We start from the raw sequence: 21,091 nt of genomic DNA, 5'->3' as shown, positions 1-21,091 counted from the left end.
GGAGACCAAATTTTACATTTTTTAGAATTTTTTTACTATTTATTAAGCCACTTTGAAAATCGCTGATCCAACGGTGACTTCTGATTTTACTGTTCCAAACAGCCACCGCTGGATCAGCGATTTTCAAAGTGGCTTAATAAATAGTAAAAAAATTCCAAAAAATGTAAAATTTGGTCTCCAAGCACATTATAATATGGAGAACACATCTAATGGTTTAGATTTATCATTTGGACTTTAAAAATCGGAAACTGACTCGGTTGCACGGGAGGGTTGGTGCAATATATATATGTATATGAGTTGGGCTAAAATGAGCCATGGCTCATAGCGCGTTGGTGAGCCATGGCTCATTTTAGCCATTTTGAAAATTCAAATAACCGATCTGAACCGTTCATCTTGTTCTCCATATTGAAATGTGCTTAGAGACCAAATTTTACATTTTTTGAAATTTTTTTACTATTTATTAAGCAATTTTCAAAATTGTAAATTACTTAATAGATAGTAAAAAAATTCCAAAAAATGTAAAATTCGAATTTTTTAGGAATGATAATTTTTTGGTTTTTTTTTTGAGAAATTGCATTTTAAAAAATTTCGGAATATATTTTGCATATAAAATTGTAAATAATTATATATAGGAGGCAAACTAATAGCTGAGAGCTGAGTAGATAATTATTTTGTGGAATTGGAGTAGGAATGTAGGATGTAGTATTTTTATTTATAAAAAAATATATATGAAATATATTTTGGGTGAAATTTCTTTCATACATTATTTACAAGGAATTAAATAAGTGGTACAATTTGGTTAGACATTTTGAAAGAAATTGAATCATTAATTTGTTTCTTAAAATTTATATACATATTTGAATCTTTAGTTATAGTTCTAAAGATCTGAATTAATCAATGATTTAATTAAAATACCGTTTCAATATTGACACAAGTCAAATACGTACGTAGGAATTAATGCATCTAATTAATTCCAACCAACCAAGCAACCAACCCAAGTGATGAAATGAGTGATGGTACGACTTAATTAAATTGAAACATGACACACACGTATGAATTCGCTGCAAATATGAGAGTGAGACTGCTCTAGCTCTAGCTCTAGCTCGCTACTCAGCGTTGCGGCCATTTTTATTAATAATCCAAAAAAAAAAGTTTTTTACAAAAATAACCTCAAAATCTAATTTTTTTCAAATATAACCAAACCGCCAGGGTTGCTGGCGGTCCACTTCTATAGCGGACCGCCACTATTCCTGGCGGTCCACTTTTTTTTTTTTTTTTTTTTTTTTTTTTGTTTTTTTCATTTGTGAAGTTTTAGTTTTTTTTTGTTTAGGGTATTTGTCAAAAAATTAAAGACTTGGCCTTTATTAAAATTTTAAATTTCAAGTTCTGACAGCTTGTTGGTCTTTTTTTTTTCGGTTTTTATAATATATGTATAATATATACATATATACAAACATACATACATACATACATACATATATACATACATACATATACACATACACATACACATACATATATACATATACAGTTTTTTTATGATGTATTTATTATGATTGCAGTTTTTTTATGATGTATTTTGGACTGTAGCTCTTTATTATGATTGCAGTTTTATTTTATATTTCATGTTGGTTTTTATGTTTTTTCTGCTTTACATCGAAATGGTCTTCTGAAATTACAACGTATCTTTCACGACGTCGGAATAATAAGTTCACAAATACAATTAAAGTTCAACGATACAACTGAAGTTCACAAATATTCATAACTTAGTTCACCTAAGCAAAATAATAAGTTCATCTTTCACGACGTCGGAATAGACCCAATAGACGAGAAGATTTTCTGGTGTCAGCTGCAGGAGCAGCAGTACTTGTAGACCCTTGGCTACTAGATGATTGGGTCGCAAGAGGTGGTTGTGTTCTACCAGTTGCTTCAGCAACAACTCTCGCATTTTCTCTTTCATTGTGTTCGTTTATGGCATCTGAACATAACAACAGAATTCAGTTATTAATATAATAAAATCATAAATTAATTCCGAAAAATGCTACATACCTGCCCTGCGCCTGTCAGAAACGGAACGGCGAGCCTGATTTCCCGATGGCCTCCTACCACCCATCTCGTCCATGGTCATTATAGCACGTTTGTGTCTCCTCCTCCCCTTCCTTATCCATCCTTCTGAAGGGAGTATTCTATCACCGACATACGCAGGCCACTCATGCTGGTTAGGATAAGAATGGAAAGATCCACCCCAAGTAGAAGCAAGGTAATCGGTACGATACATGTCAGCGACATAGTGATCCTCGCAGAAGTTTCTCACTCGGCATACCGCCATCACGTGACTACAAGGAATTCCAGATAGTTGGGGTCCTTGGCATGTACAGGTCACCTCTCTTGCCTCTCGGAATTGCACTACGTACTTGAAAGCCCTCTTCACAAACTCCATAGTGCCATCTGCTCTACGGCTGGAAGGAACGTACTCATTTGGATTGTGCACTTCGAATTCTGTACCATCATTACCCATCGGGATCACGGTCATAGTTGCACCTTTGTTCCTGTGTTTTCTTAGTTTCTCCTCCACCCTTATTGAAAATGACTGGTTCATCCTTATTAATTCTGCGGCCTTAGCACGCCGTTCCTGAAACCAGGTATTTAACTTGTAGAAAGTGTCTTCTACAACTGCAGCCACAGGCAACGTCCGGCTCTCCTTGAAGACTGCATTCAGCGATTCAGAACCGTTGGTGGTCATAATTCCCCAACGGTAACCTCCATCACGTGCTTGAAATATTTTCTCGTATGCTGGTGGCTCTTCGACATCTCTGGGGTTATTTTTGCCCACCTTCATTAAGTAGAGATTTGCTTTCGGCATATACTACATATAAATAAGGAAATAAAATAATATAAGTAAACAATTAAAATAAAAATATGTTAACAAAGTACAATAAGACATGTAAACAATCAACAAACACATACCTTTGCAAATTCTCTACTCATCTCTTCCACCCTTCTCGGCTTCTTCTTTTTGCAATTACGTCTGAATGTTTCTAGGACCCAGCTATCGTTTCCGGTTGCCTTGCTAAGGTTCTCCGCAACGTGTTGCATACACAACCTGTGCACACACTCGCCAGTATGTGTTGACCAACCGTATTCTTCACGATCAAAAACATATTTTATTCCTTTGTGCTGGTCTGATATTACAGAGAAAAACTTTGTTGGCCCAACCACCCGTCTTCTTAAAAACTGCATAAAGAATCCCCAGTTCTCACCATCCTCTTTCCGAACAATTGCAAACGCCAAAGGCAACAACTGGTTCTCAGCATCATATGCACATGCTATCAGTAGCCTCCCCTCGTAACGGCCAGACATGAAGCATGCATCAATGCTGATAACGGGTCTGATGAATGGCACAGCTTGGATACAAGGACCAAAAGTCCATGCTATGCCCTTGAATTGTTGAACTCCCTCTATTAGTACTCCATTCTTGTCATAAATGGGGCCATGCCACCGCTGAAATACGGTGCCAGGATTTGTACTTGCCATAGCCTGGAGCAATGGTGTCAGATAGTTGTATGAATCCTTCCAACTACCGAATACTCTGCAAATCGCAAGTTCACGACCTCTCCACAACCTGTTATATTTTGGGATTACATGTATGTATTTGTGTCTGACGGCCATAGCCACCGCCTTGATGCTCATCGATGGATCCAACTTAATGTCTGCCTCAATTGCATCGGCAATTAGTGATGCTGTCAGGTTTGAATGGTCTGTCCTTGTGGACGCAGACTTGCATGTATGAGGTGGTTCACACTTTTTAATTATCCATGCTTCCCCCGAACCCGCAGGGGTTGCATAAAGGCGAAACTCGCAACAAGGGGCATTTTTGCATATCACAACCAATCTTTTTGATTCCCTTTTTTCTAATATACATTCCCAGTTTCCGTGAACGTGAGTCTCGTGAATTTTCTTTACAAGTTCATCTATGTTGGTATAGACTTGCCCTGGGGCAAGTTCACGATTGTATACAACACGAGGACCAAAGAAACTAATGTCAGCCTCTTCAAAAGCTGTGGTATCGTTGAATGTGGCGACAGGATGCCTATTCCCCCGACCCCTGATTGGGAATTTTTCTTCCCTGGACAAACCTGGTACATTTGCATCACCATCTGATAAGTCATCAGATTCCCAAATTCCTTGGTATTCATCTCCAGTTTCCATTTCTCTTTCCGGTATGGCATCAATAGCATCAACATCAATATTAGTATCATTTCGATTAACGGATAACTGTATCGGTACTGACTCTGGTATAGCTGGAAATGTAGGGATTATGGGTGCCTGTCTGGGTGGTGGTGGTGGTGGTACAACTTCAGTAAACTCACAGGAGTTTTGGTACCCCGGGTTGTCATAACAGGGACTGTGGTACCCCTGGCTGTCATGAGGGGAGTGGTGGTACCCCTGGCTGTCATGAGGGGAGTGGTGGTACCCCTGGCTGTCATAAGCCGAATTGTCATAACCTGAAGGTCCAACAGGGGGAGCCCTAGAAGGTCCAGCCCCAGCCGCACTAAAAGGTCTAGCCCCGGCCTGGGGAATCCTCCTGGAATATAAGTCTATCATCGCGACCCCCCTAGACTCAAATTGTTGGTACACAGCCTTCCACAACTCCTCATCTGTTATAGGAAAACTCACAAAGTAAGGTTTACCCGCCCCAGCCCGTTGTGTGTCAATTCGGGTAGCCAATTCTAAGTCATACCGGTTGGGGTTTACACCAGTCTTTTCGTATACTAGTTGCTTAAGTTCAATAAATGTGGTTCTTTCATTAACCTGCAAGCCGAATGAGGCATCTTTCGAGTAATACACGCCCTCTACACCCTTAGTTAGCTTACCGCCCACGTACAGTGCAACCAGCATTTTTTCCTTAACAAACTACATTTAAAAAAAAAATTCATAAGAATTACAGTATAATAGATTCATTATTTTTTGCAATTTAAAAGTTAATTATAATATTAATTAAAGACTAATTTATAGTATTTACATACTGCGGGTATAATAATAATTAATTAAAAATTAAACAGAAAATAATTAAATAAAAAATAAAATACCTGTAGCAATCGCCTCTAAATCGCCTAAAATCGCTTCAAAATCGCCAAAATCGCTCTCTCTTTCTTCTCTGTGGTTTAACAAATGAGACTGTGTGCTGGAGAGAGAGAGAAAGCGTGCTTATAAGACAGCTAGCGGACCGCCAGGGATACTGGCGGTCTGGTCCCTAGTGGACCGCCCAAGCTGTCAGAACTTGAAATTTAAAATTTTAATAAATGCCAAGTCCTTAATTTTTTGACAAATACCCTAAACAAAAAAAACTAAAACTTCACAAATGAAAATATTAAGAAAAAAAATCAGATCTCTAAAAAAAAAAAAAAAAAAAAAAAGTGGACCGCCAGGAATAGTGGCGGTCCGCTATAGAAGTGGACCGCCAGCAACCCTGGCGGTTTGGTTATATTTGAAAAAAATTAGATTTTGAGGTTATTTTTGTAAAAAACTTTTTTTTGTGGGTTATTAATAAAAATGGCCGTCAGCGTTGCAACTTGCAACCAAACAAATATAAATGCATTTCAGAAATTAAGATCCAACGCTCACCTCCCTCATCCCTCCATCTCTTCATCCGTACTGGAACACAATTTAGCTAGCTAGCTAGGTTGCTTGGATTATTGTTGTAGTTCAGTCATTTCAATTCATCTAAGAGTGAGTCTATGGTACTATCCATATTACGATTTGTTACTGTGTTACGGCTCTATATTCGAGTTTTCAAATCCTAACGGTCGATCCGAACCGTTCATCTTGTTCTCCATATTAATATGTGTTTGGAGACCAAATTTTACATTTTTTGAAAATTTTTTACTATTTTTTCAGATTTATTAAAAATCACTGTTTTTGAATGGTCCAGAATTTTCAGATCAAGTGATTTTCTAAATATCTAAAAAAATAGTAAAAAATTTTCAAAAAATGTAAAATTTGGGCTCCAAACACATATTAATATGGAGAACAAGATGAACGGTTCGGATCGACCATTAGGATTTGAAAACTTGAATAAAAAGCCGTAGCACGGTAATAACCCGTGATATGCATAGTACCATAGACTCACTCTTCATCTAATTAGTAACTATTCAAACTTGGTTTTTCTCTTATAATTAATTGTTGGTATATATAACTCCACTTAGAACCTACCTCTATTTAAATTAATTGTTGGTATACAACAAGCAAAATAAATTATTATTATTTTATTTAAATTATTAAAAGTATAAAATATTATTAAATAATTTTCATTGGAAGCGGATTCGCTAATTGACCATGAATCAAAATCGAGAAAATTAGTAGGAATCAATCGAATCAGATCAAAAACTTGATTTTTTTCGAAAAATTATTAAGATAAAAAATTAATCTAAAGTATTGAAGTATTAAATTTTACTTTGAAGCATAGTTTACAAGACTCTTCTATAAAATTCAACCAGTTTTTGAATAGTTAAACCTAATAAAATAATTTAATGCATTGCATTAAATTTCAGTATATTATTTTGTAAAACATTTTAGTCTATTCCTTTGAAAAAAAATAACATATTTATTGTGGTCCCACTATCATACCATTCTTAATCACCTTTCTCTTGTCATTATATTTCGAAATAGATTGATGAAATTAAGAGACTACTAAATTTGTAACAACTCGGCCAATTTCATTGATCGAAAGCTTTGACTAAGTCAAAAGTAGGCAAAACTCAAATCCAGAGTTAGACAAAATCCATATCCAAACCAACTATATATGAATTTGGTACCGTATTTCAGAATTCAGGAGTAGACGGAATGCCTACCCCTAAATGTAGCTCTATATAAAGCCTCTCACATTCACCTCCTAAATCACAACAATTCCAAACTCAACTAGCTTTATATATATCACACTCTTCTGAGTCTTCTCTAGCTAATTAAGAAATTAACTTCAAAATCATGGCTAGCTTTGATATCCGTGCAATCGCTGCCATAACCATCACCATTCTCCTCCTGATCGGACCACACACCACAAATGCAGCAATCTCATGTGGCCAGGTGGCATCAGCTCTTGCCCAGTGCATGTCGTATGCCCGCACCGGTCAGGGAAGCCCTACTGCACAGTGCTGCAGCGGTATCAAGAGCCTGAATTCGATGGCATCGACCGGTGCCGACCGCCAGTCAGTGTGCAACTGCCTTAAAAACCTTGCCAAGGGAACTACCATCAATGCCAAAGCTGCTGCTGGCCTCCCCGGCAAGTGCAGCGTCAGCGTACCATATGCCATTAGCACCTCCACTGACTGCTCCAAGTAAGTACATGTGCTAACCATTTAATTTCATTTGTGGGCATGAACATATATATCATTGATAAGCATTGACAGAACATGCATGGTTTTACAAGATTTCATAATCCTATATATACATATATAAATGCAACCATTTTGTTTTTGGAGTACCTAATTAATTTGTTTTTAATATTTCTTGCAGGGTGCACTAGCTAATTCATCCAGCTGAGCTCAGAGAAAAAGCTAATGACAAAGAGAGATCTAGAAATATATATATATATATATATATATATATATGGGGATTATAATTAATGCATCGTCTAGCAGTATAGTTTTGTAGTTCTATATATTATTAATTGTTGCTCTTAATTTCTTGTTATCCTAGCTAGCTAGTGTTGCCACCACTACTGCGGTTGTGTGTTCCTGTTATCAAATAATAAACTAGTTATTAATAATATATAACTTGTCAATTAATGTCCTTGTGCTTTTAATTAACTAGAATTAATTAATTAATTTGTGCGGCTTGAGAGAGGCAGTTAATTGAATCACTTTTACTTTCTTCTTAATTAATTTGTCCGTAAAAAATGATTTAGTATATATATAATGTACAAGCAGCAGCAGGCCTGTAATCTAAAATTAATTATGAGAGATATATATAATTAGGCCTTGCTCTTTTTAGCTCTCTCCGAATTGTTAAAGAAACGAGATTCAAAGATAGATAGATATTCACTGGGCCTCAGACTAGAAAAATATGAATTAATCATCTTCCAATATCTATTCAAATTTAAAAAACCTATAAAATTCATTGGCAAAGAAAAAGAGAAAAACTATATATATATGGATTAATATTATTATTATTTAGCATATATATATATATGTGTGTGTGTGTGTGTGTGAGGAGGGTTCAAATGCACCCAAATTTTTGTGCACCCAAATGCACCCTATCTTTCAAATATTTTTTCTTCGTTTTCAAAGTCCGAATAGTCAATCCGAACCGTTAGATGCGATCTATATATTAAGATGTGCTTGGAGACCAAATTTTACATTTTTTGAAATTTTTTTACTATTTATTAAGCCACTTTGAAAATTGCTGATTTTATATTTTCTGGACCATTGGATCAGCGATTTTCAAAGTGGTTTAATAAATAGTAAAACAATTCCAAAAAATGTAAAATTTGGTCTCCAAGCACATCTTAATATATAGATCGTATCTAACGGTTCGGATTGACTATTCGGACTTTGAAAACGAAGAAAAAAAATTGAAAAATAGAGTTCATTTGGATGCATTTGAACTCTCCTCTATATATATATATACACCCAGTATCTGTAGGACCGGCAAAATAGTCACTCACCATATATATATCACTTAATTAATTAATTAATAACTGCTGTACTAACTGCTAACACACCAGGCCATCATTCTGCTTTAATTTTGAGATCTCAAAATTAAACAACTAAAATTTTGTTTCCCTGAGATATAAATATATATGGGGTCCTATTCCTTTTCTTTCAGATCTAGAGCCCACAAGCCTGCTCATGCCGTGTCCCATAATTAACTTTCTTGCTATATTTTAAATTTATAATATATATATATATATATATATATATATATATATATATAGAGTTAGGCTGGGGTGCTATGGCCTCTATGCTACGGCTCAATATTCGAGTTTTCAAAATCCAAACGGTCGATCCGAACCGTTCATCTTATTCTCCATATTAATATCTGCTTGGAGACCAAATTTTACATTTTTCTGAATTTTTTTACTATTTATTAAGCCACTTTGAAAATTGCTAATCCAACGGTTTTACTGTTTTGTGCAACCACCGTTGGATCAACAATCTTGTATACTGTAAAATTGAATCTTGTATACTCTAAAATTAAATCTTGTATACAGTAAAATTTTCAATTGAATCCTGTATACTGTAAAATTGAATCTTCTACACAGTAAAATTTACAATTGAATCTAGTATACTGTAAAATTGAATCAACAGAACTGTAAAATTGAATATTGTATACAGTAGAAATTTCAATTGAATCTTGTATACTGTAAAATTGAATCTTGTATACAGTAGAATTTTCAATTGAATCTTGTATATTATAAAATTACAAGATGGTTACTGTAAAATTACAAGATGAATATTGTAAAATTAACAGATCAATACTCCATATCACCTATCTATCATCTCTTTTCTCCATATTTCCACAAGATGAATACTGTAAAATTACAAGATGAATACTGTAAAATTAACAGGGGAAAAACTGTAAAATTAACAGATCAATACTCCATATCGCCTCTCTATCATTTCTTTCCTCCAGATTTCCACAAGATGAATACTGTAAAATTAACGGGACAATACTATAACATTAACAGATCAATACTCCATATCGCCTCTCTATCATCTCTTTCTTCCAGATTTCCACAAGATGAATACTGTAAAATGACAAGATGAATACTGTAAAATTAACGGGACAATACTGTAAAATTAACAGATCAATATTCCATATCGCCTCTCTATCATCTATTTCCTCCAGATTTTCACAAGATGAATACTGTAAAATGACAAGATGAATACTGTAAAATGACAAGATGAATACTGTAAAATTAACATATCATTATTCCATATTGCCTCTCTATCATCTCTTTCCTCTATATTTCATTTGAAATGCTAGATCTGTTACTACATAGAACGAAAAACAACAAATTCAACAGAAATAACTTACTAGATTTGAATTTTGCCGTGCTCTTCAACAAAAACAACTTCTATTCGATCGTACTCCACGATTGAAGGTTCCATTGCGATCATGTATAAAAAACAAGATCGAGTCAGTAATCTCAATTAAAATCGACATTGCAAATGAAAAATGAATGACAGAAGCAAAATTTCAGTGACAAATTAGTAACATATCAATCTATACACTAAATCTGACAAATTTAAATATCAAAATCGCAAATCTAAATTGAAAAATCGTGGAGTGCGATTGATTGAGTGGGATGCTTATCCGCTCTAAAGGAAATGAAAGCAAATGAGAATATGTCTCGTCTGGAACAAGCCAAGAATACATTTCCAAAAGTAGGGAGCCTTTCTCCAAACAGAGATGTTAGACCGTTCCCCTTTCACTCAGATACGCCTCATCCAAGAAGAACGCTATTTATTCTCCGATCCACTGGTATTTCAAACCTTACTTACGAAGTAGATCCAAGAGAAGAGCGTGGATGGGAGAAGGACGGCCTGCCATGGCTGCAGAAGCCATCTTTCTCACCTTTCTTCAGTTTCTCTGTTAAGGATCTGAAGATCGTAGAGCAGGGAGGAGAGAAGCGATCGCGACTACTCCAGGCAGTACAGATCCGACCAGTGCCAGTTGTGCGCGTTCATCCCGTTGGGGCGGGCGCTCCTCCATGATCCATCCCTTGCCACCTTCGTCTAATCGCGTTCATCCCATCGGGGTGGACGCCTCTCGCTCTCTTTTTCTTTTTCGGTCAATCGAAAAAGAAGAGAGAAAGAGAGAAAGAATAGAGATCAGAAAGAGAGAAAGAAGAGAGAAAGAGAGATGAGAAAGAGAGAAAGAAGAGAGAAAGAGAGCTCGTTAGAAGAAAGTGGGGGACCGACAGTTAGAATGGAAGTTGGATAAGATTGTGGACAGATGGTGGACAAAATTCAGTGGACATAAACCTTTTCTCTATATATATAACTACCAAGTCGAGATCGAAGGGATTAATTGAAAAATAAAAGTAAACAGACTAAATTAATTATTGCTTGTCACATATCGTACGTACCAGTGCCGGTGCAGATTAATTGTAAATTTACCAGTCCGTACGTACCTGCTTCAAATTAATTAAGCGCTACAAACCAAACTGCAATAATTAATTATTAGTAACCAACATTAATTATCATTTAAGAACCCGCACATGCATGCTTATATAATTGTCTGCTGCTCTCCATGACCATGACTATATATATATGCTGTTTGGGTTAATTTGGTGAGTTCACATCCCTGCCATATATACACCTTATTTTATTTCTTCTTTTATATGAGATAAAAATAAAATTACGTCTTCCAATTATAAATATTTACAATAACTTCAGTTATAAATAGTACTTTAAAATGTAATCGTATGATCAACTGCATATGCTAGATCACGTAATAGTAATTATTTCATAATTTCTGATAGAGGAGGGTTCAAATGCCTCCATGTTTTTGTGCCTCCATCTCTCTCCATCATTTTCAAAGTTCAAACAGTCGATCCGAACCGCTCAACCTAACCTCCATACTAAAATATGCTTGGAGACCAAATTTTATATTTTTAGCAATTTTTTTACTATTTTTTTAGATAGGTACAAAAATACTGTTTTTAGATGGTTCAGATTTACTGATTTTGTACCTATCTAAAAAAATAGTAAAAAAATTCCTAAAAATATAAAATTTGGTCTCCAAACATATTTTAGTATGGAGGTTAGATTGAGCGGTTCGGATCGACTGTTTGAACTTTGAAAATAATAGAGAGAGATGGAGGCACAAAAATATGGAGGCATTTGAACCCTCCTCTTTCTGATAAGTCTAAAAAAAAAATCAAATATCTCATGACTCGCTCTCTTTGGATAAATACGTACGAAAGATATATATATATAGAGGTTGGCTAAGATCAAAGTGGTAGTTCCTGAGCTTTGGTGCTACCAATTTATTTTTTTAATTTTTAAAGTTCAAACTGTTGATCCGAACTGTTCAAGTTGTTCTCTATATTAAATTGTGCTTGGAGACCAAATTTTACATTTTTTTGAATTTTTTTTACTATTTATTAAGCCACTTTGAAAACAGCTGATCCAACGGTGGCTTCTGATTTTATTGTTTTGTTAAACCACCGTTGGATCAGCGATTTTCAAAGTGGCTTAATAAATAGTAAAAAAATTCAGAAAAATATAAAATTTGGTCTCCAAGCACAATTTAATATGGAGAACAACTTGAACGGTTTGGATCGACAGTTTGAACTTTAAAAATTAAAAAACAAATTGGTAGCACCAAAGCTCAGGAACTATCACTTTGATCTTAGCCAACCTCTCTCTCTATATATATATATATATCTTTCATACGTATTTATCCAAAGAGAGCGAGTCATGAGATATTTAATTTTTTTTAGACTTATCAGAAATTATGAAATAATTACAAGATGAACGGTTCGGATCGGTAATTTGGACTTTCAAAATAAAAATACGGTGTGAAGTAGAAACGCGTTTTACTTCGCAACTCACTGTAGCCTAGCTCTCTCTCTCTCTATATATATATACTAGGTTAAAATACACCCTCCCTTTTCTGCTCCTAACGCACACCCTTCCCTCATATCTTCATTTTTAAAGTTTAAATAGTTGATTCGAACCTTCCAACGCGTTCTTCATATTAAAATGTGTATGGAGACCAAATTTTACATTTTTTTTAATTTTTTACTATTTTTTCAAAATGTTTGAAAATCATCACTTTGCTGAATTTTTTATTATTGTTTAGTTTAATAAAAAATTCTGAAAAAATAGTAAATTTTTTTCAAAAAATGTAAAATTTGGTCTCCAAGCACATTTTAATATGAAGAACACGTTAGAAGATTCAAATCGACTATGTGAACTTTGAAAATGAAGATATGAGGGGAGGGTGCACGTTAGGAGCACAAAAGGAAGAGTGCATTTTAACCCTCATCATATATATATATTTTTGGTGTTCAAAATATCAAATTAATTTCTTATCCCCTATATATGTTTTAACCAAGTGAAGGTGACACCAAAAATATTCACAAACTCGTACTTAATTTTGATCCCAAATGGCCATAACGGTGCGTTTCGTACGTCTGGAACTATATAATTTTTTTTCATGCAAGTAGCTATAGTTTAGATTGTAGTCATATATTAAATAAATAAATAAAAAATTAGAGGAGCCTGTTCAAATAATTTTATTTTTGTGTCTTCATTATGTATTGATTTTTTAACTTTAATAAATTAATTTTTAAAACTTAAATGTTAAAACCATTAGATATGATTTATTTTATTTTCACTATGCACATGTAAATAATATGACATTTCAACTTTATTAGCTCACATATATCAAATCACGTACAGTACCCCCTCTCTAAGTTCAAATTCCTACATCAGAGCAAAAATTAAAATTTCATGGCCAGCCTCGACATCCGTGCCCCAAAGCAAATGCAGATATGACATGCATCCCCGGCCCCAAAGCAAATGCAGATATGACATGCAACCAGGTGAGGTCTTACATCGCCCCGTGCCTATCGTATGCTCGCAATGGCTCAGGCGAACCATCCGAGCAGTGCTGCAGTGGCGTCGATCAGTAGACTGAATTCAACGGCAGCGACAGATATGAGGCATGCAACTGCCTGAAAAATCTCATTGCAGAAAACAACCTCAATGCTGACGCTGTCGCAAGCATTCCCGAAAAGTGCGGTGTCAACGTGCCATATCCCATCAGAACCTCTACAAACTGCTCCCAGTATATATCCATCTCTCACCTTTGTTTTGTTGGGTTTATTCAATTAATTCTTCCATATTTTTTTTACTATACATATATGAGAGAAATATATATATGACTTTTTACTTTTATTGCTGCTAAATTGCAGGGTGCACTAATTAATCCAGTTCAGAGAGAAGGCAAATGTGAGAAGGATCGATCATAAATCATAATACATGCATCGTCTACCTCATTATTATTATGAGATATGTTTGTTGTTGCCTTTTATGGTTATTATCAAATAAAATGAATAATTATATGTAGTGTGTGGCGCGGCTCTTATCAAATAAAATAATGTGTAGTTTGTATGCCTAGAGACCAGTTAATTTAATCTCTCTTTAATTTACATATCCTTTTGCTGAAATGATTTGATATTATTTGCAAGCAACATAAAATTTATTCCTATCACTTTATTTTATGACTGGTTAGATTGGACTTTACATGTTTATTTCTTCATGTATGTATAGATCTTCATTCAAGCACTGCTCAATATATCATGCAATTAATTTCGACAGATGAAGAAGTGTATAGAGAGAGCATGTTCACACACATATAATATATATTAATTTGTTGGATAGACATATTACAAAAATTGTTCAAATCTTAAGCATGTATATTCACCTAGCTAGATCAATGCAATGAAAACTTAATTTACAACCAACAGTGGTTAACATTAGTTTATCTCCATTTCTCCATTATATTATTAAGCACGTTGGGTGTCCGATCCGCCAACGGCTACGATTGAAAGATGAAACTTCGGATTTGATCTCAGCCCTCCAATTACATAATTTGTCTTCTTTTGATTAAATGTATCTATTTTATGTATACAAGTCTAAATTTAGTTAAAAACATACTCATCACATGTGCTGTCACACGATATGTTACAATTAAAATTGAACAAATTCTGAAATTTAGCGATATATTTATTAATTTCCTTATTTTCTTTGTTTCTATATTTCTCCTCTTCAATTGAGAAGACTCCACCTTCCATTTTCTTATTTCTTTGTTTCTTTACTTCTTCTTCATTTCTATACATATCATAATGGAAATCAATTTTTTTTATTTCCTTATTTCTCTTTCTTTGTTTCTATACATATTGGCATGGGCAATTTAAAATATATTTTCAATATATAATATATCAATGTGTGTGTGTGTGTGTGTATTCTAAATTAGAAACAAAGAAGAAGAATACAAAATTGGAACGTGTGTGTAAGTATATATTTCTCTAATATGTGTGTATATATATATCCTATACATATACATGATAACATTTTTTATTAATGGTTTTTTATATCATATTATATGTCGATATTGAATTGTTGTATGATATTTGATATTAGATTCGAATCGAGCTATTATTTGATATTATTGGTACTTAAAAATAAAGAATCATCACATCATCAAATTGTTATTAAAGATCACGATTAAAGTTAATTAAAAATACAAAATCATATAAATTTTCTATTAACATGTGTCTTAATTTTTAGATAATTATTATTTCATTGATATATTTGTTTCTTATAATATGTTCCCGTTGCAACGCACGGGTATATACTAGTAACTTAAGTATAACTTAAGTTATGTTTGGAAGAGGGATAACCACTTAACCTAAAAGCTCTTTGAGACAATAAATCTTTCAAACTTAAATGTTTTGTCATGACAAAATAAGTGGAACTATTTTGCACACAAAATTATATTTACATTTGACAAAATACATCAAAGTTTTCCTACGACGACCAGTAGCCTTTCTCCACCTTGCCTTTTCCTTTTCTGCTTTCCCCACTGTTGAAAATTAAAATGTGCGTTAATTAGCTAGTTTGCTTTGCAATTCAGATTGATAAGTTTATTCAAGCATGATTTGCAATCTTAATTTGTTGTAGTTAAATCACAATCGGAAAGAGAATGTATTAGATTTTGTCAAAACGTGTCAAATATTCATGTTCTTTTATGATTTGGGGGTATCATAATATGTTTTACAATTGGAACTTTAAACGTCATTTGTGAAGGGTATGATATTTACTCAAACCATGCATGCAAATTTGACATGTTTTGGAATCTCATGTGTTTTGATACTATCAAATCTAGCACTATAACATGTCTTAATATTTAAGATCTACAAAAGGAGGAAAGAAGAATATTAATCCAACCCATATAGGATGTAATTAATGCAAATCTTCTAAATATATCTGGCGGCTCTCCAAGGAATGACAGGGGTGATTATCTTTCCAAGAATAGAGCAATTCTTCTAAACATAGATGATTGAAATTTATTTCCTTAGTTGATTATAGGTGCTGTTGTTTTAGTTTAAATAGAGGAGCTGTGTATGTAGGAAAATATAATAGAAAAACAAAAGAAAAGAGAAAAAAAAAAATCTTACTCTGTAACTCTATTTTGTGATGAAATAATAACAAATAAGGGTGGGGAGAGAGATTCAAGGGAGTGCTTGTGTTTGTGTTATTGTTTTACAATTCTAATTTTATCAGATACAACATAATTTGTTAAGGGCATTTATGTAAGCCAACAAAAAGGAAGTTTATGTAAGCCAATTTGTAATAATATTCTATATTAATTTGTGAAAAGTGCACAAATTATTATTACTTGAGAATTAGTTTGGCAATAGTAGAGAACTAAATGCAAGAATGATGTGTTGTGTCTTAATTTGAGTCTTTTTACATTTTCTGAATGTTGATTTGAGGTAGATAATTTAATTTTCCCATATGGTGACCAAGACCATGTCATCTTGTTAAATAGCAATTGGAAAGTGACACTAATTAATTTAGTTGAGATTTGTTCATTTGTATATGTCAACTGGATATTATTATTATGCATGCATGCATATTGTACCAGTGTGATTTTATGTACAGTAAAAATAAGCTGATAAAATTATTTACCATTATCTGTGCTAAATTAAAATATGTAGGTCATTGTGACTGTATAATGCTAATATATATACAGTATATTATAAAATTACCTATTTGACATGCTTTGGAATAGATCTTCCGTCATGGCGTTTCTATCTCACTTGATAACATATATATATATATATATATATATATATATATAGAGAGAGAGAGAGAGAGAGAGAGATGGGCTACGGTGAGTTGCGAAGTAAAGCGACTATTTTACTTCACGCTCATATTTTGCGATTTTAAAGTTCAAAACGTCGATCCAAACCGTTCATCTTTTTCTCCATATTGAAATGTGGTTGGAAACCAAATTTTACATTTTTTGGAATTTTTTTACTATTTATTAAGCAATTTTGAAAGTCGCTGATCTGATGGTCCAGAAAATTTTACTGTTTTTTACTCTTCACACCAAAACAGCAATTTTAAAAAATGCTTAATAAATAGTAAAAAAATTCCAAAAAATGTAAAATTTGGTCTCCAAGCACATTTCAATATGGATTAAACATCTAACGGTTCGGATTGGTCGTTTGGACTTTCAAAATAAAAATACGGCGTGAAGTAGAAATGCGTTTTACTTCGCAACTCACCGTAGTCCATCTCTCTCTCTATATATATATATAGTTATAGGGATCTAGTACACGCCTTAATTTCCAGCAAATATAACCTGGAGAATTATCAATTATGTTGTGCATGCTCTCTTTTCTCTTCTAATATCTAGCGATTTAAATATTAATTTCTTTCCTCGCTACTCAAGACCTAAGTTAAAAAAAGCAGTGTTGATGTGTAAGCACAAAACAAAATAAATATAGAAATTAAGAGCGTACGTAGTTTACGAACCTGAAACTTTGCAATCAAAATAAAAAAGAACCAAAAATCAATATGAAAAGTTTGAAATGTTACCTCAGCTAGCGTTGAAGAAGGGGAATTGGTTTCCCTGTATTCCAGTGGAAGTTAGAGGAGAAGAAAAAGGAAGAGAGAGAGAAATGGAGGGGGGACCCACATATCAGCCACACTGTACAGTAAGAGTACACTGTAGATAGCTATTATTATATATATCTTTGATTGAAATATTGAATTGAATCCCTTAAAACATACTTGGATTGGGCTGGAACATTGGTGGATTTTTAAATATAATTTAAAAGGCCTGCAATGGGCCCTTTTTACTTATAATATTATTTTTTTTTTGTTTCATTTAATTTTCATTTACGGGGAGCTAGATGACTATGACTGTCTATGACTACGAGGGTTTCAATATATTGATCCCGAACAGAACAATACAATACAATACAATACAATACAATACAATACAATACAATACAATACAATACAATACGTGGTTTCTCTGCACAGCACATGCAGAAGCTGAGTTATGCGTAAGTAACTATATATGAGGTAGCTAGCTAGGTTCTCATGTCTAATTAATTGTAACATAGACATTTACCTGTTAAACATCCTCCAAACTTATTGCCTAATTCAAATCTTACGCTTTTCATGTGTCATATTTCTCACCGACAATTTCGACTCCATCCTAATCATAAATATATATATATATATATAAAAGAAAATATGTCTTGTAATGTATAGAAAATAATTACAAAATTCAGTACCAAACATGCAATATTATGATATTGTCAAAATCAATTTTTTCATATTCAAAACTCACTGGAAGAATTTGTCATAAATATTTTATTTTGGAAGACTTCAACTTTATTTAAAAATTAATAAATAATTAGACGACTTCACATCTTGTACCCAACTTCGTTTTGTAGGTTTAATGCAGAGATTCCATCTCCACACCACTACACTAAGTCTGCAATTTAATTACAATACTTCTCCAACTTAACTTCTATAATTAGAAAAATATTTATAAGAGGCAAGTATATTAATGAAATTCCTACTGAATTTACTAAGTTTGATAGATAAACAATTATTGATATTTTAATAGTATCTAGATATTTTTGTAAGTAGAGTATAAATATAGTGTATTGTTTCTCATTTTAAACCTAAAAAAAAAAAAAAAAAAGCAAGCAAAAACAAAAAAAAATAGACAGTGTTGTAATAGTTTGAAGGTGTATGATATTATTATGTAATGATTCAAATTATTATTCGATTCATTGTGCTATTTATTATGTTTAGTCCAGTGTATATGTTAAGATTTTTTGTAAGAGAGATTATCATCAATGGTTTCAATAAATTCCAATTCGCTCATTTTCTTTAAAAGAAAGGAGGGCCTTTATCTTCTCCTTTTCTCTCTCTAAAAATGAGAGAGAGAGAAAGAAAACGAGAATATGATCATGCTTTTTTCAAAGGAAAATGAGCCGATTTCATTATCAATGCATTAGTTATAGTATCTCTTTCGCTTCCTCTCTAGCCGACTAAAATTTTAACATATATATATGATAATAGTAGAACTGTTATTTTAGAGATTATATAATTGAGTAGTATAATTGTAATATTGTTAAAAGGTTGTACAGATATTTTAATTCTCTACCTTGTCTTACATTAAGTACATAGATGTTCTGATTCACCAACGGTTGTGATTAGAAGATCAAATTTCGGATTGAATATCAGTTCTTCGATCAAATAGTGTGCCTTCTTTTGTTCTATATATTGTTTTAACTTTTTCTTGAGAGATGCTATTTTAAGGACAATAATTTTAATAATAAGAGCTGAGAGAATATTTTTTATACTAATATTCACTTTACCCTTCTCTCTTAATACTATACATGAATACGTAATCAATGAACAATTAATAAGGAAATTATATAAATCTTGGATATCTTTCATTTGTTTTTGTCCTTTTCATATATGAATCTCATATGAAGTTCTTTTTTGTATGAAATTATAATACGAATCTCGTTTGTGATTTAGAAATAATTCAAACATAATACATATAAAGTTTCTAAATACTTTTCATACTATTAAACGAAATCTATTATAAAGTTTATAAATATTTATAATGAGATTGCTAATTAAAAAGAAATTTCAATTTGATTAGTTTCCATTTTTTTTTTTGCTAACTCAAATGCCATTAAGTATCATTTCATATATAAAATTGGAGTGAGTCTATGGTACTATGCATATCACGGGTTGTTACCGTGCTACGGCTCTATATTCGAGTTTTCAAATCCTAACGGTCGATCTGAACCGTTCATCTTGTTCTCCATATTAATATGTGTTTGGAGACCAAATTTTACATTTTTTGAAAATTTTCTACTATTTTTTTAGATATTTAGAAAATCACTTGATCTGAAAATTCTGGACCATCCAAAAACAGTGATTTTCAATAAATCCAAAAAAAATGTAAAATTTGGTCTCCAAACACATATTAATATGGAGAACAAGATGAACGGTTCGAATCGACCGTTAGGATTTGAAAACTCGAATATAGAGCCGTAACACGGTAACAAATCGTAATATGCATAGTACCATGCATAGACTCACTCTATAAAATTGGTTATTACAATTGATGTGTTCTGATATATCCATTCTTGTACTCTATCACTAAATAAAAAACAAAGTGGTATATATATATCAAGAGTCAAACAATATAATCGGATACGTGAATTCTGTAAATGACATGATAGATATACCATCTAGGAAAAATTGGTTTCCACTCTATACGTGCAAAAAGAGAGATGAAAGATATTTGGAATTTATATAATTTTCTTATTAGTTATTCATTAATTACATATATACTTAGATATAGAATTAAAAAGAGAAAGACAAATTGGATATTAGTATAATAAACTATCTCTTAGCTCTTATTATTGAAACTATTGTCTTTAGAATAGCACCTCCCCTTTTTTTTACTTGTAGAAATTTAAATTTATTTAGATGCCTCGCCAGCGCTCTTTATCTCACATAATCACACTTCCTCCTCTTTCTCTATTTTTTTCAAAAACTTTCCTAAACCCCCTCATTTAATTGTCAATACTCAATTTTCTGATTATCATGATTTCTTTTCATTTTTTAAATGTCATTCAAGGAATTTTTGGATTGTTTGATAATTGATTGATATATTGATTGATAATTTTTATAGTTAAATAATTATTCTTTTCATTTGGTTTATTTTTTTTACAAAAATATGTTATTTTGGATAATTTTTTTTTTCTCTTATAATATATTCTCATTGCAACACATAAGCACGATATTAATAATATAAAAATTATAAAAATAAAAATTTATTTTATTTTTAAACAAAGAAAGAAACCAACGGAAGAGAAAATGAGACATGCATGCATGCATTGCATTCACTACTTTCTAGCTATTTCTGAATGCAATGAATTGTAATGCTGACAGGTATGTCAGCAATACATGCACCAGAACTGAAACTCCAATCAGTGACCAAACCAACATCAACATTT

The 21,091-nt window shown here is 32.8% G+C and overlaps 1 protein-coding gene across 2 annotated transcripts; it reads left to right on the top strand.

The window, feature by feature from the left end:
• Nucleotides 1–6,900: 6,900 nt before the first annotated feature.
• Nucleotides 6,901–13,951, top strand: LOC144563195 (non-specific lipid-transfer protein-like). 2 transcript variants are annotated; one of them, XM_078312614.1, is made up of 2 exons: nucleotides 6,901–7,334; nucleotides 7,513–7,545. In XM_078312614.1, exons 1-2 carry the CDS (start codon nucleotides 6,985–6,987, stop codon nucleotides 7,520–7,522), a joined length of 360 nt encoding a protein of 119 aa, XP_078168740.1. In that variant the 5' UTR covers nucleotides 6,901–6,984; the 3' UTR covers nucleotides 7,523–7,545. The 2 variants fall into 2 exon arrangements, with proteins under 2 accessions (XP_078168740.1, XP_078168739.1); XM_078312613.1 differs by lacking the exon at nucleotides 7,513–7,545 and adding an exon at nucleotides 13,928–13,951 and having other exon boundaries at nucleotides 6,941–7,334.
• The last annotated feature ends 7,140 nt before the right edge of the window (nucleotides 13,952–21,091 follow it).

Source organism: Carex rostrata, chromosome 12, assembly GCF_964058835.1.
Source record: "Carex rostrata chromosome 12, lpCarRost1.2, whole genome shotgun sequence".
Lineage (NCBI taxonomy): Eukaryota > Viridiplantae > Streptophyta > Magnoliopsida > Poales > Cyperaceae > Carex > Carex rostrata.
The sequence above is the reverse complement of the archived record's forward strand: the minus strand, read 5'-3'. Positions and strand labels throughout refer to the sequence as shown.

Bases quoted from the DNA above. Each gene is read 5' to 3' on its own strand.
- LOC144563195 (XM_078312613.1), top strand. From the start codon at position 6,985: ATGGCTAGCTTTGATATCCGTGCAATCGCTGCCATAACCATCACCATT.